Raw genomic sequence first — 13,612 nt, forward strand, 5'->3', positions numbered from 1 at the left:
GGTTCTGCTTCATGAGAACTAGAAACTGCAACACCTCCAGTTACTATGCAGGGATTTCTGTTCATATTTCTACAAATGAGGGAAAAGAAGAAAGAAGGATGGAAAAAAGTAAAATATCAATATTGAGCTGTGCATTTCCTTTGGTGGGATGTATATTGACACGGAAGAAGGGCTTTGGTTTGTCCTGCCAGGTACCTGACTGACTTTGAGCCCGTGCAGTGTCTGGGACGAGGGGGCTTTGGTGTTGTTTTTGAGGCCAGGAACAAGGTGGACGACTGTAACTACGCCATTAAGAGGATACGTCTGCCGAACAGGTGATACCCTGGATGAGGGACAGGTTGGGGGTTTGCATTAACAATATCTCTCTATTATAAAGGATGGGCGGTGATGCAGTACAAGGCTCTTCAGTACAGGTTCAGATTTGATTCCCATTTTTCATCCCAGCACCTTGTAAAGGTGAACTGGCTGGTATGGGGTTAACCCAGACACACAGCACAATTCATACTGTACTATACTGCACACCATCCCTTTTATCACATGCATGTGTGTCACATACATACAGTCACCTTCACCATTGATAAAGATGAGCAAAAAAGGCTGTATTAAATGCACAGGTAATGAGCTAGATTTTATGCTCAAATATGGGAAAACTATATTCTTTTATACTAATACAATTGCTCAGAGAAAACCATTTATTTAACAATAATATTTTTTTTTCTCAAAGATGGGTGTAAAAATTAAATTAAATCTGCATTAACATTCTACTTTAAGTACCTCTCAGTCTTAAGGAACTGTATTGTGGCCTTCCATGGCTTCCTGTTTCACTGGGGTAAAATGAGGTCACATGCATGTAAAATCCACTTGTCATCCATCACCATGGGGAAAGGCAAATAACTCACAAATGAAAAGAGACAAATAGTTGTTGACCTTCTTAAATCAGGCAATGGGTACAAAAAAATAGCTAAAAACCTAAATATACAACTTACCACTATTAGGGAAATAATTAAGAAGTTCAAAACCTGTGGAACAGCCGTAAATCTGCCTGGTAGAGGACACTAGTGCATCTTGCCCCCACGCACAGTGAGGAAGATGGTTTGGGAGGCAAAGAAGAATCCAAGGGCCACAGTTGGAGAATTACAGAATTTGGTTGCATCTTGGGGTCATCAAGTTTCCAAATCTACAATTAGACGACAAGGGTTGCCAGAAAAAAGCCTTTATTGAGAGCAATCAACAAATGTAAGCGCCTGGAGTTTGCTAAACGGCATTGGCACTTGGATTGGAACCAGATTGTCATAAGAACATAAGAACATAAGAACATAAGAACATAAGAAAGTTTACAAACGAGAGGAGGCCATTCGGACCATCTTGCTCATTTGGTTGTTAGTAGCTTATTGATCCCAAAATCTCATCAAGCAGCTTCTTGAAGGATCCCAGGGTGTCAGCTTCAACAACATTACTAGGGAGTTAATTCCAGACCCTCACAATTCTCTGTGTAAAAAAGTGCCTCCTATTTTCTATTCTGAATGCCCCTTTGTCTAATCTCCATTTGTGACCCCTGGTCCTTGTTTCTTTTTTCAGGCTGAAAAAGTCCCTTGGGTCGACACTGTCAATACCTTTTAGAATTTTGAATGCTTGAATTAGGTCGCCACGTAGTCTTCTTTGTTCAAGACTGAACAGATTCAATTCTTTTAGCCTATCTGCATATGACATGCCTTTTAAGCCCGGAATAATTCTGGTCGCTCTTCTTTGCACTCTTTCTAGAGCAGCAATATCTTTTTTATAGCGAGGTGACCAGAACTGCACACAATATTCAAGATGAGGTCTTACTAGTGCATTGTACAGTTTTAACATTACTTCCCTTGATTTAAATTCAACACTTTTCACAATGTATCCGAGCATCTTGTTAGCCTTTTTTATAGCTTCCCCACATTGTCTAGATGAAGACATTTCTGAGTCAACAAAAACTCCTAGGTCTTTTTCATAGATTCCTTCTCCAATTTCAATATCTCCCATATGATATTTATAATGTACATTTTTATTTCCTGCGTGCAGTACCTTACACTTTTCTCTATTAAATGTCATTTGCCATGTGTCTGCCCAGTTCTGAATCTTGTCTAGATCATTTTGAATGACCTTTGCTGCTGCAACAGTGTTTGCCACTCCTCCTACTTTTGTGTCGTCTGCAAATTTAACAAGTTTGCTTACTATACCAGAATCTAAATCATTAATGTAGATTAGGAATAGCAGAGGACCTAATACTGATCCCTGTGGTACACCACTGGTTACCACACTCCATTCTGAGGTTTTTCCTCTAATCAGTACTTTCTGTTTTCTACATGTTAACCACTCCCTAATCCATGTACATGTGTTTCCTTGAATCCCAACTGCGTTCAGTTTGAGAATTAATCTTTTGTGCGGGACTTTGTCAAAAGCTTTCTGGAAATCTAAATAAACCATGTCATATGCTTTGCAATTATCCATTATCGATGTTGCATCCTCAAAAAAATCAAGCAAGTTAGTTAGACACGATCTCCCTTTCCTAAAACCATGCTGACTGTCTCCCAGGACCCTGTTACCATATAGGTAATTTTCCATTTTGGATCTTATTATAGTTTCCATACGTTTGCATGTAATAGAAGTCAGGCTTACTGGTCTGTAATTACCTGGTTCAGTTTTGTTTCCCTTTTTCTGGATCGGTATTACGTTTGCAATTTTCCAGTCTGTCGGTACCACCCCTGTGTCAAGAGACTGCTGCATGATCTTGGTTAGCGGTTTGTAAATTACTTCTTTCATTTCTTTGAGTACTACTGGGAGGATCTCATCCGGCCCAGGGGATTTGTTTATTTTAAGAGCTCCTAGTCCCTTTAACACTTCTGCCTCAGTTATGCTAAAGTTATTTAAAACTGGACAGGAACTGGATGACATGTGGGGCATGTTGTCAGTATCTTCCTTTGTAAAAACTTGTGAAAAGTAATCATTTAATATATTTGCTATTTTTTTTTCTTCATCTACGATTTTGCCATTTGTATCTCTTAAACATTTAATCTCCTCTTTGAATGTTCGCTTTCTGTTGTAATATTGGAAAAACATTTTGGAATTGGTTTTAGCTCCCTTAGCAATGTTCATTTCTATTTCTCTCTTGGCCTTTCTAACTTCCTTTTTGACTTGCATTTGCAGTTCTGTGTACTCTTTCTGCGTACTTTCTTTTTGGTCCTTTTTTAATGCTCTGTAAAGTGCCTTTTTTCGCTGAATATTTTTTTTAATTGATCTATTAAACCATTTTGGCAATTTAGTTTTACATTTAGATTTGTCTACTTTAGGGATGTAATTGTTTTGCGCCTCTAGTACTACATTTTTGAAGAACAACCATCCTTCTTCTGTGGGTGTTTTCTCTATTTTACTCCAATCTACTTCTGTTAGTCTTTGTTTCATACCTTCATAGTTTGCTTTTCTAAAATTGTAAACCTTAGCTTTAGTCATTACTTTTGGGGTTTTAAAAAACACTTCAAATGAGACCATGTTGTGGTCTGAGTTTGCTAGTGGTTCTCTGACCTCTGTTTTAGTTATTCTATCTTCGTTATTTGAAAAGACTAAATCAAGGCATGCCTCCCCTCTAGTCGGTGCCTTGACAAATTGTGTTAGGAAGCAGTCATTTGTCATTTCCACCATTTCTATTTCATCCTTCGTGCTACCCACCGGGTTTTCCCATTTTATTTGGGGGAAGTTGAAATCCCCCATTAGTATGGCTTCTCCTTTGCTACATGCATTTCTAATGTCATTGTATAACAGATTATTTTGCTCACCGTCTGAATCTGGCGGTCTATAGCATGCTCCTATTATTATGCCCTTTGAATTTTTGTCAGTTATTCTGACCCATATTGATTCGGTTTTATTTTCTTTGTCCAGGTTTAACACCTGGGCTTCAAGACTGTTTCTTATGTATAGCGCTACCCCTCCTCCTCTTCTGTCCTGCCTGTCTTTCCTATACAGTGTATACCCACAAATATTATATTCGTCCCCATCACTCTCAGACAACCAAGTTTCAGTAACACCTATCACATCATAGTTACCTGTTAGTGCAGTAGCTTCAAGTTCTAGAATTTTGTTTCTGATACTTCTAGCATTTAGATAAATACATTTAATGGTTGTCTTACCTGAGTTGTTGTTCTTGTTTTGATGCGGTCTCCCTTCTGTTTTTTTGTTGATTTCTCCCCCCTTCCTTTCTAGTTTAAATGCTTCTGAACCTGCTCGAGGATCTTTTCTCCAAGTAGACTGGTTCCCTTGTTATTTAAGTGCAGTCCGTCCCGTCTATACAGATAGTCCTCGTTGTAGAATGTGGTCCAATGATCAAGATAGGTGAAGCCTTCCCGTGTGCACCACGTCTTCAGCCATGCGTTTTGATTAATTATTTCCAGCTGTCCATATGGTCCTTTGCAAGGTGCCGGTAGTATACCAGAAAATACCACAGTTTTGGTTTTCTCTTTTAATTTCCTTCCTAGCTCTCTGAATTTGTTTTGCAGGGATTTTGGTCTGTCTCTTCCAATGTTGTTTGTACCGATGTGGATGACTACTACCGGGTCGTCTCCTGTTCGTTCTAGGAGCCTGTCCACGTTCTCAGTGATGTGCTTGACCGAGGCTCCCGGAAGGCAGCGCACTGTTGTAGTAAGAGGGTCCAAACTGTGAATTGAACTTGCTGTGTTTCTCAATATGGAGTCCCCAACAATCATGACCTCCCTTCTTTTTGCTGTCTGGTCACCACTGTCAATAGGGTCCTGGATGTTGTTCCTTTCATTCTCTTGTTGTTGGTTCTGCTCATCAAAATTCTGAAGTGACTCAAATCTGTTGGTTGTTTTGATTTCTGGTGGTTGTGTTTGACGAAGTTTCTTTTTTTCCCTGCTTCTGCCTACCTGAACCCAGCTGTTCTGACCTTCTATCTCCTTGGTGGCTTTCAGTCTGTTAGGGGTGATGCAGACTTCCATGAATTGTGGGTGTGCTGGTTCCTCAAGATCCTGTTGCTGTCTCGCTTCTTCCAGCTCCATTTCTAGCATACTTACTAGTTTATGCAAATCCTGGATCGCGCGGCACTTTACGCACACTTGGTTTAGCTCCGCTGGGTTTTCTCGGATTTCCCACATCAAGCAGGTATCACAGATTACTGGCTTGAAGACCATGTTGAGGGTTTTTCCTTTTTTGAAGTTTATTTTCTTCTGCAGCCGTCAACCTGCTTTCAAACTGCTTCTAAACTGTTCTGTACTTTTCCACGCCTGTACTTCTCGCTGTCGCTTCCACTCGCTCGCTGTCAGATGAGACTAAAGTAGAGCTGTTTGTCCACGCAAACCAGCGGTGGGTTTGGTGTCGAAAGAAGGGTGCATATGCAAAAAAGAACCTCATACCTACTGTAAAATATGGGGGTAGGTCTTTGATGTTATGGGGATGTTTTGCTTCCACTGGTCCTGGGGCCCTTGTTAAGGTCAACGGCATCATGAACTACCAAATACCAGGACATTTTAGCCAAAAACCTGGTTGCCTCTGCCAGGAGGCTGAAACTTGCCGCAAGTGGATCTTCCAGCAAGACAATGACCCCAAGCACACATAAAAATCCACAAAGAAATAGTTAATTGACCACAAAATCAACATTTTGAATGGCCATCTCAGTCTCCAGACTTGAATCCCATTGAAAACCTGTGGTTTGAATTGAAGAGGTCAGTCCATAAGCGCAGACCGAAGGATATCAAGGATCTGAAAGATTCTGTATGGAGAAATGGTCCAAGATCCCTTCCAATGTGTTCTCCAATCTCATAAAAAAAATACATAGAAAAAGGCTCAGTGCCATTATCCTTGCAAGAAGAGGGTGCACAAAGTACTGAAAACAAGGGTGCCCATAATTATGACACTTATTTTTTTTGGAAATTAATTTATAATTTGAGAAGTGTGTAATTTTGGTTGATTTGCCTCAAACCATTAATAATGTACAATATATTCCACATGTTGGAAATTTACAATCTAGCTCATTACCTGTGCTTATTTTATACAGCCTTTTTTGCTCATCTTTATCAAGGGTGCCAATAATTTTGGAGGTGACTGTATGTGATCAGACGTTTATTCATTTTTAAAATTAAGGTAACTTTATAATAATGGTGAAAGTAATCATATGCCAATTGGAAAATTATACTTATTATGAATAAAATATTTTTGAATTCTGAGAAACGCAGAAATCAGCTGCTGTACCTCAGTAGAGGAGTTTCTCTGTTTTGAGTTTGTCTGCATGTTTTTGTATGATTTTGTCTGTGTTTTGTATGAGTTTGTCTGTTTTGTATGAGTGTCTGCTTGTATGCGTTTGTCTGCGTGTTTTTGTATGAGTTTGTCTGTGTTTTGTATGAGTTTGTCTGTGTTTTGTATGAGTGTCTGCTTGTATGCCTTTGTCTGCGTGTTTTTATATGATTTTGTCTGTGTTTTGTATGAGTTTGTCTGTTTTGTATGAGTGTCTGCTTGTATGCGTTTGTCTGCGTGTTTTTGTATGAGTTTGTCTGTGTTTTGTATGAGTGTCTGCTTGTATGCGTTTGTCTGCATGTATTTGTATGCGTTTGTCTGCATGTATTTGTATGCGTTTGTCTGCCTGTATGAGTTTCTCTGTCTTTGTTTGAGTTTGTCCATGCGTAGACTGGTTTGTTTATCTTGCCTTTATGGTTTAGGAGTGTATTGTTTTATATTTTGGCTAAGTTCATTAGAAAAGTATTGATATAAAAATGATTACTTTTGAGACTTCTACAATGACTTGTATGTTAACTGCATTTGCCATTGCCACACACCATAATGCCTTGCTGAAACAGTTCAATTGAGGGAAAGTAATGTTCATATTGAACTGAAATTCAGTACAGCGCATGGGGAATTCTTCTGAAGCAGATTACCAGGACACTAGCATTTAACCTCCTGTTTTTGAGTGTTCTCTTGCTGTTATAATATTATGGGAAAGCTTTTTGGAATTGGTTTTAGCTCCCTTAGCAATGCTCATTTCTATCGCTCTTGGCCTTTCTAACTTCCTTTTTGACTTGCATTTGCAGTTCCGGGTACTCTTTCTGTGTACTTTGTTCTTGGTCCCTTCTTAAACGCTCTGTAGGTGCATTTCTCTGAATAATATGCATTGGTGCTTGGGTCATCCTCAGATCCAGTAAATGTAAATGCCAGTGCTGGCCCATGCAACTGTTACCTCGTGTAGCAAATTAATTTCTCCAAAACTGTAGCATGTTGGTTAAATATGATGGCATCAGAACAGACTGTACACATTGTTTCTAGAAGTCCTGTTAATAGAATTTCCTTTTGGCATGTAGTCTTGTGAGAGATGAAACCTGGCTAAGTACTAAACCGGTGGCGGTGTTTTTAATGTAATGTTTTTATTTAGTCAATCGAACAGAGTTAGGAATATTCAATGCAGTTCGCTACTTTCATGTGCAGTGAAAAGGCTGGAACATCCAGATTACATTTTCTTCTCCCCTGAACAGTGAACACAAGCAGTAGGATTAACACAGATTGGATTTACGTGAATGCTAGATATTGATCATCATCTTTTTTTTAGCCAGCGTTATTAAAAAAAAGTCTGTAATTTTGACAAGACGGACTTCATAATGTGTAACAGTTATTTAGTGTTTGTTTCACATTAGAAAGCTATTTCAATTAATGGTGGCTTTGAAGGCTGTGCTTGATATTGCATCAAAGGGAGCTGTAATACATACATTTTTATAAACACACCCGTAATATCTTAAATAGGTAAAGCAGGAAAATGCAGACTTCGTACGTGTCTTCTAATTGTGTATCATGTGGTTAAAGGGGTTTGTTCTGTTGCTTAGTAGCACAATGTGTGATTGTGTAGAAATGGGATTTTGCAAGAACTGTGTAACTGAGTTGTTTGCAGACCACTTGGAGTTTACTCGTGGACCACAGGTTGGGAACCACTGTTTTATAATATAAATCCAGGGAACAAAGCCTCACCAGTAGAGATGGGGTACCGAATCTCTGGCTTTATTGGTCCCACACAATTCAGTGTGATGTCAATTGCTTTGCAGCACTGAATACTGGAGTTTGTTTAGAGAGGAAGTCTGCAGCAGATAACTGTCTGTCCTGCCTATTGTTACAGAGAGCTGGCCAGAGAGAAAGTGATGAGGGAGGTGAAAGCTTTGGCAAAGCTGGAGCATCCTGGGATCATTCGCTACTTCAACGCCTGGCAAGAGACCCCTCCGGAGGGCTGGCAGGAAGAGATGGATAGAAGGTGGCTGAAGGATTCCAGGTAACCCTTTACTGGGATAAAGCAGGATGAAGAACTCTTACCCAGTGCCTTGGAAACTGCTTCCAGAGCTGCATAGCACATGCTTCATTTACTTTGTTTATGTGACGTGCATATGGTGAATATCAAAGATTTCATTCAGAACTGGTTCAGTTTTACTTCCAATAGTCATTGTCCAGTAATCTTCTAAAAGAAAAATGACCCTAGCCTTACTGCTCTGTCCCTCTTTTACAGCACCACTGATTGGCTGCTAAGTTCCCCAGAGCATTTGGAGGCACTGTCAGTAAAGGTGCCTGTCCCAAAGCCCCTTGCCCTGGCCCTGTTCTCCCAGGGCCTGGACTCCACCACTAACACAGAGATCAAAGAAGCCACCGAGGGCCCTTCTGGCCATGTCCTCCATGAGCAAGACAGCTTTATGACGGAGAATGACAGTCCTGGGGAGCAGGAGCACTCCTTTGAATTCTGCCCCCCTCGGCCTGGCGACGAGAGGACCTCCTCCTCCTTTGACATCGTCTTCAAGGACTCGAGCTATGATCACACCTCCAGGTCCGTGGAGCCTGGCAACATCCTGACCACCAGCAGAAGCCCCCCGGTCCCCCTCTCCCACGCCCACTCGCCTCCCAGACACACCAACCTCACCCTGGGCCTGGTCCCTGTCCTGACTGAGCGCAGTGCCAAGCTCCCCTCCCCCAAGGTGTTCCTGTACATCCAGATGCAGCTGTGCCGCAAGGACAACCTGAAGGACTGGATGAGCAAGAGGGGCTGTGTGGAGCAGAGGAGCCGCCCGGAGTGTCTGGGGATCTTCCTGCAGATCGCGGAGGCTGTGGAGTTCCTGCACAGCAAGGGGCTCATGCACCGGGACTTGAAGGTGAGAACACTATGTAACACAATTTTTGTTCCTAGGTAGTAAGTGTTATTTCCTAATTGCTTATGCCTCAAAAGTATAGAAAATGGCTATTATTCCCCACAAACTTTGCTTTTGTGAGCAGGACAGTGATATTTCAAAATATCACTATTTCCTATGAGTAAACGGGCAAATGTGTGTCTTTTCTCACATAGTCAGAAAAAAAACAACATACGAATCCAAATTAACATGTATTTATACTAAAGTAATAAAAAATGACTACAAAAGATTTAGAAGTGAGTAGTTTTTCGAGATTTACGATTATACGGTAAATACACGGTGGAATCAATGAAAAGTCTAGAGAATTCCTACCTTTCTGAAATGCTTCTCTGTTGCTGTGCAGTTTCTTTAACTGTATTTGTTCTAAATTGTTTCGCTGATCCTCAGTGTTTTCTATTTAAGATCATACTTTTAGTATTATCACTTTTTTTTCTGTTTCTCGGCTTTTAAAATGTGAACTCAAATTGCTGGATTGCCGTGGGTGAATCGGGTGTCGTCTTTATGCTGTATATAAAGAACATTCTCTTTGAAATACGCCGATTTGGTCTTTGCTCTCCACAGCCCTCAAATATCTTCTTCACGATGGATGATGTGGTGAAGGTGGGAGACTTTGGACTGGTGACTGCAATGGAACAGGAGGAGGAAGAGGAGGAGGCTGCTGTGCTGAATCCCATGCCAACCTATGCCAGGCACACTGGACAAGTGGGCACCAAGCTGTACATGAGCCCAGAGCAGGTGAGCAGGTGTAACTATCTGCTGTATGACTGTGCATGGAGGCATGTCTTCCGACTGCTAAAGAAGGCACTGCACTCTGCATCTAGATCAAAGTCAAATTCCAGGCAGGACGATCTCTTGAACAATTAAAAACAGATTTTCATTCTTACCTGCATGTATTTTTCATTTCACTGCATTTAATAAATCTCTCTCTCTCTCCTCATAGCTTTCTGGAAACTCGTACTCTCACAAAGTGGATATCTACTCCTTGGGCCTGATCCTGTTTGAATTGCTCTGCCCTTTCAGCACCCAGATGGAAAGAGTTCGGGTGAGAGCTCATGGAACTGAGAGTGGGGGCATTTAATTGGATGCAGTACCTCTGGCATGCCACTAGACGTGCTGCTTTGACGTGCTGCTTTGCTAGATGGTGGAGCTTCACTGTGCTGCTCTTCCCATTCCAGTGTTATCTTGAGGCTGCTTCTGTCAGAAAACCTGGGGGGGGTGAATGAATACTGATATTTGTGTGTGTGTTTTTGTTTTTGTTTTTTTCTCAGACCTTAACAGAAGTGAGGAACCTCACATTTCCCCCGATGTTCACCCAGAAAAACACGCAAGAGGTGAGTCTCTGGAGGTTTAGTTCAGCAGACAGAACACATCTGTTATCACAGGATAGAGTGCAGGTGCCTGTGTTTATTACACATCTCCACAAAGCTGCAGTGGTAATGAATCTTGGTTAAGAGGTTATTACTACAAATTAAAAGCACCATGGAGAAACTGGTCCTGTCACTACAATCATTTTATTTTTACAGGGATGCATGTTACTAGCGCACTGTCTTTATTGTTAGATACTTGTACAAGTTGCAGTTCATGTGTATATAATTTTAAACAAGGTTTCAATATCTTTTTCTCCCAGCATGAGATGGTGCAGTGCATGCTGTCGCTGTGCCCGAGTGAGCGCCCCGAGGCAGAGGAGATCACAGAAACGCCCCTCTTCCAAGAGTTTGAGGTCCCCAGCAGGCTGGTCCTGAGGCAGCGATCGCGGACATACAGCTCAGGGAACAGAGACTGCAAGCAGCCCAGCACCTGAAAGGAGGATCCAGCTTCACACACACCAGGGCCTTTCAGTGTCTCTCCTGAGAGGAGGATCCAGCTTCACACACACCAGGGCCTGTCAGTGTCTCTCCTGAGAGGAGGATCCAGCTTCAAACACACCAGGGCCTGTCAGTGTCTCTCCTGAGAGGAGGATCCAGCTTCACACACACCAGGGCCTGTCAGTGTGTCTCTCCTGAGAGGAGGATCCAGCTTCACACACACCAGGGCCTGTCAGTGTCTCTCCTGAGAGGAGGATCCAGCTTCACACACACCAGGGCCTGTCAGTGTCTCTCTTCTGAGAGAAGGGGGCCAGTTTCACACACACCAGGGCCTGTCAGTGTGCATCTCATGGCTTCACACTGCTGGCACTGCCCTTCTCTAGAGGACGTCCGCTCCACACAACCTCCTCTCACTCCTGGGTCTCTCCTGGGTGAAACAGGACCAAGTGGGGAAAAAAACGAGCTACTGGATCAAATTGTATTTGTATTTTTTAACCCAATTTGAATTTAATCCTTAGTCCAAACCCATGTTACCGTTTTTTTTTCTGGTGACTGCTTGATAAAAAATCTGATCCCCTGCAGCTAAAGAGCCCGTTCTGTCTCTCCATTTAAAAAAAAAAAAAAAAAAAAAAAAAAAGTAAAAAAGAGAAGATGAGTAAGTCAGGTGCTGTTGGAACACAACGCTTAACTGAAGTTATTCCACATTTTAAAATGAGAACAAAATGATTAAATTGTAATTCCACGTTAACCCTGAGCTGTTCACATGCTGCCTCAGTCTCGTAGACCCTTGTGAGGGATTAGACTGCTTTTCATTTGATTAATGAATGCTCTGTGTCTCTATGCCATGCCTGGTTCAAACACAGTCTAGCATGCAGATGTGTACTTTTGATCAGGAGAAGTTTTAACTCAAAAGCAACATCTTCCTGTAATTGTTCATATTGCACCAGTTACAGACTCCTTAACATTTTTCTATTTAGCTTATCCTTGTGTGTGTTTTGGTTTTTTTTTTTTTTTTTTTTTAAACACACATACTGTACAATATTGTATTGGTAAAATGGACACTTACTTGGCTTGTGTAAAACATCATCTCAGGTAAACCTGTATAATTACTGCGACACAACAGCCTTGAAATTCAAAGCAGGCGAGCCAACTGTCTCCATACAATCACAGTCTTGGTTATAATAATGTAGTAAAAAGGTGTTCTAGCTGGATGAACAACGAAGTGGCATTTTTGTGTAAAACTGTCATTGCAAAATGTTGGAGGTTTGAAGGGATCTGAATATCTTTTTCATATTTCATATTTCTGCAGTGTTTATGCATTCAGAAAATGCTGTTAAATGTATTAACTTTCAATATATAAATCAAGCTCTCGTTCTTAAATTATGACTTAGACACGAAAAACTACCCTAAGTAAGGCATTATTCAGTTAATAAAACCATTAGGATCTTCTATTGCTCACACGAACTTGCTGGACAGAGTGTGAAAGTAAGGAGACAGAAAACTATATTTTAAATGGGGAAGAGTTTAAAACAAACTAAGAAAGAAAACAAGATTGTGTGAACTGCATGCAAATGGAATATTTGAACTTCTTACTTCGGTTGAAGTTATTCATTCATTATGTACTTTGGCCAGCAGAGGGAACTGTTGTCGCATCACTGCCTTGGCTTGAAAAGGACTGATTTTTTTGCAGGTTTATTTTTTATGTATTTTTTTCATACTTGTAAATAATGATTGGCTACTTTTTCTATCTTTATGAAATTACAGCTTTTAAAAACACTGTACATACTGTTTGCTCCCAGTTTTTGTATTTGAGTGCAGTTTTTTGATGTAATTGGAGATAAACCAGTGAAATGATACTGCGTCATAAAGAACACATAAAAGGAAGTTTAAATAATAAAGAAGGATTTGATCACATAAAGCTGCATAGCATGTTCAGCAAGGCTTGTGAATATCATTGCCTTGTGTTTAGCTATATGTACCTATGCCTCCTCTTCATTGTTTTGTATATTAAAAAGTCTTCAGCTTGTATGTGTTATTTTATTTCAGTGTGGATAGTACTCTGTTGCTCCTGGACACTAGCTGTTCAAGGGTATGGTTCATTCTCCGATGCCTGAATTGAGAGACAGCCCTCGCAACTCACACTACGGAAGGAATTTGCTGGGTTTTTTTTTGGGCAATTCTGTTCCCACGCATGTGACGAGATGATATTGATTTATTAAAAAGAATCCCCCACATGTCTGTTCTGCAGCCACGCAAATTCATTTTTTTGGTCTTGAAACAGTCTATGGTTTGTCTTTTTATGTTGGTATGTAAATGTACTACATATTTTTGCTTTTATTTGTGTTGATGCATAATCAGTCCCATTTGGATAGATGTTATGAAATAATGCACTTGCTGCAATAATGGACACCTGCATTGAAATAATGTGCTTCTAAGTGAAGTCTCAATTTAATAGAACTGTTCTGTGACGTTTTTAAAATTCTGTCAGTAAATTATTGGAATCTAGATAAGCTGTTGGATAGCATTAAACATGCTATTAACAAGCGTTGCATTCAAATATTCTCTTTTTCTGTGATGTATTACATCCACATGGAAACTATCCATGATCCTTTCACACCTTTTATT

The 13,612-nt window shown here is 40.6% G+C and overlaps 1 protein-coding gene across 4 annotated transcripts in view; it reads left to right on the forward strand.

Moving 5' to 3' along the window:
- LOC121314894 (eukaryotic translation initiation factor 2-alpha kinase 3-like) overlaps positions 1 to 13,013 on the forward strand; it is a 48,198-nt gene extending 35,185 nt beyond the window's left edge. For 2 of the 4 annotated variants that reach the window (XM_041248673.1, XM_041248762.1), the window contains exons 11-17: positions 171 to 314; positions 8,132 to 8,281; positions 8,513 to 9,146; positions 9,744 to 9,917; positions 10,123 to 10,224; positions 10,451 to 10,513; positions 10,810 to 13,013. In XM_041248673.1, the coding sequence (XP_041104607.1) occupies positions 171 to 314; positions 8,132 to 8,281; positions 8,513 to 9,146; positions 9,744 to 9,917; positions 10,123 to 10,224; positions 10,451 to 10,513; positions 10,810 to 10,983 (1,441 nt within the window). In that variant the 3' untranslated portion in view covers positions 10,984 to 13,013. The remainder of the gene's footprint in view (positions 1 to 170; positions 315 to 8,131; positions 8,282 to 8,512; positions 9,147 to 9,743; positions 9,918 to 10,122; positions 10,225 to 10,450; positions 10,514 to 10,809) is intronic. The other 2 variants (XM_041248932.1, XM_041248844.1) reach the window with 1 other exon arrangement.
- Positions 13,014 to 13,612: the final 599 nt, after the last annotated feature.

Source organism: Polyodon spathula, chromosome 1, assembly GCF_017654505.1.
Source record: "Polyodon spathula isolate WHYD16114869_AA chromosome 1, ASM1765450v1, whole genome shotgun sequence".
In the NCBI taxonomy this organism is placed as follows: domain Eukaryota; kingdom Metazoa; phylum Chordata; class Actinopteri; order Acipenseriformes; family Polyodontidae; genus Polyodon; species Polyodon spathula.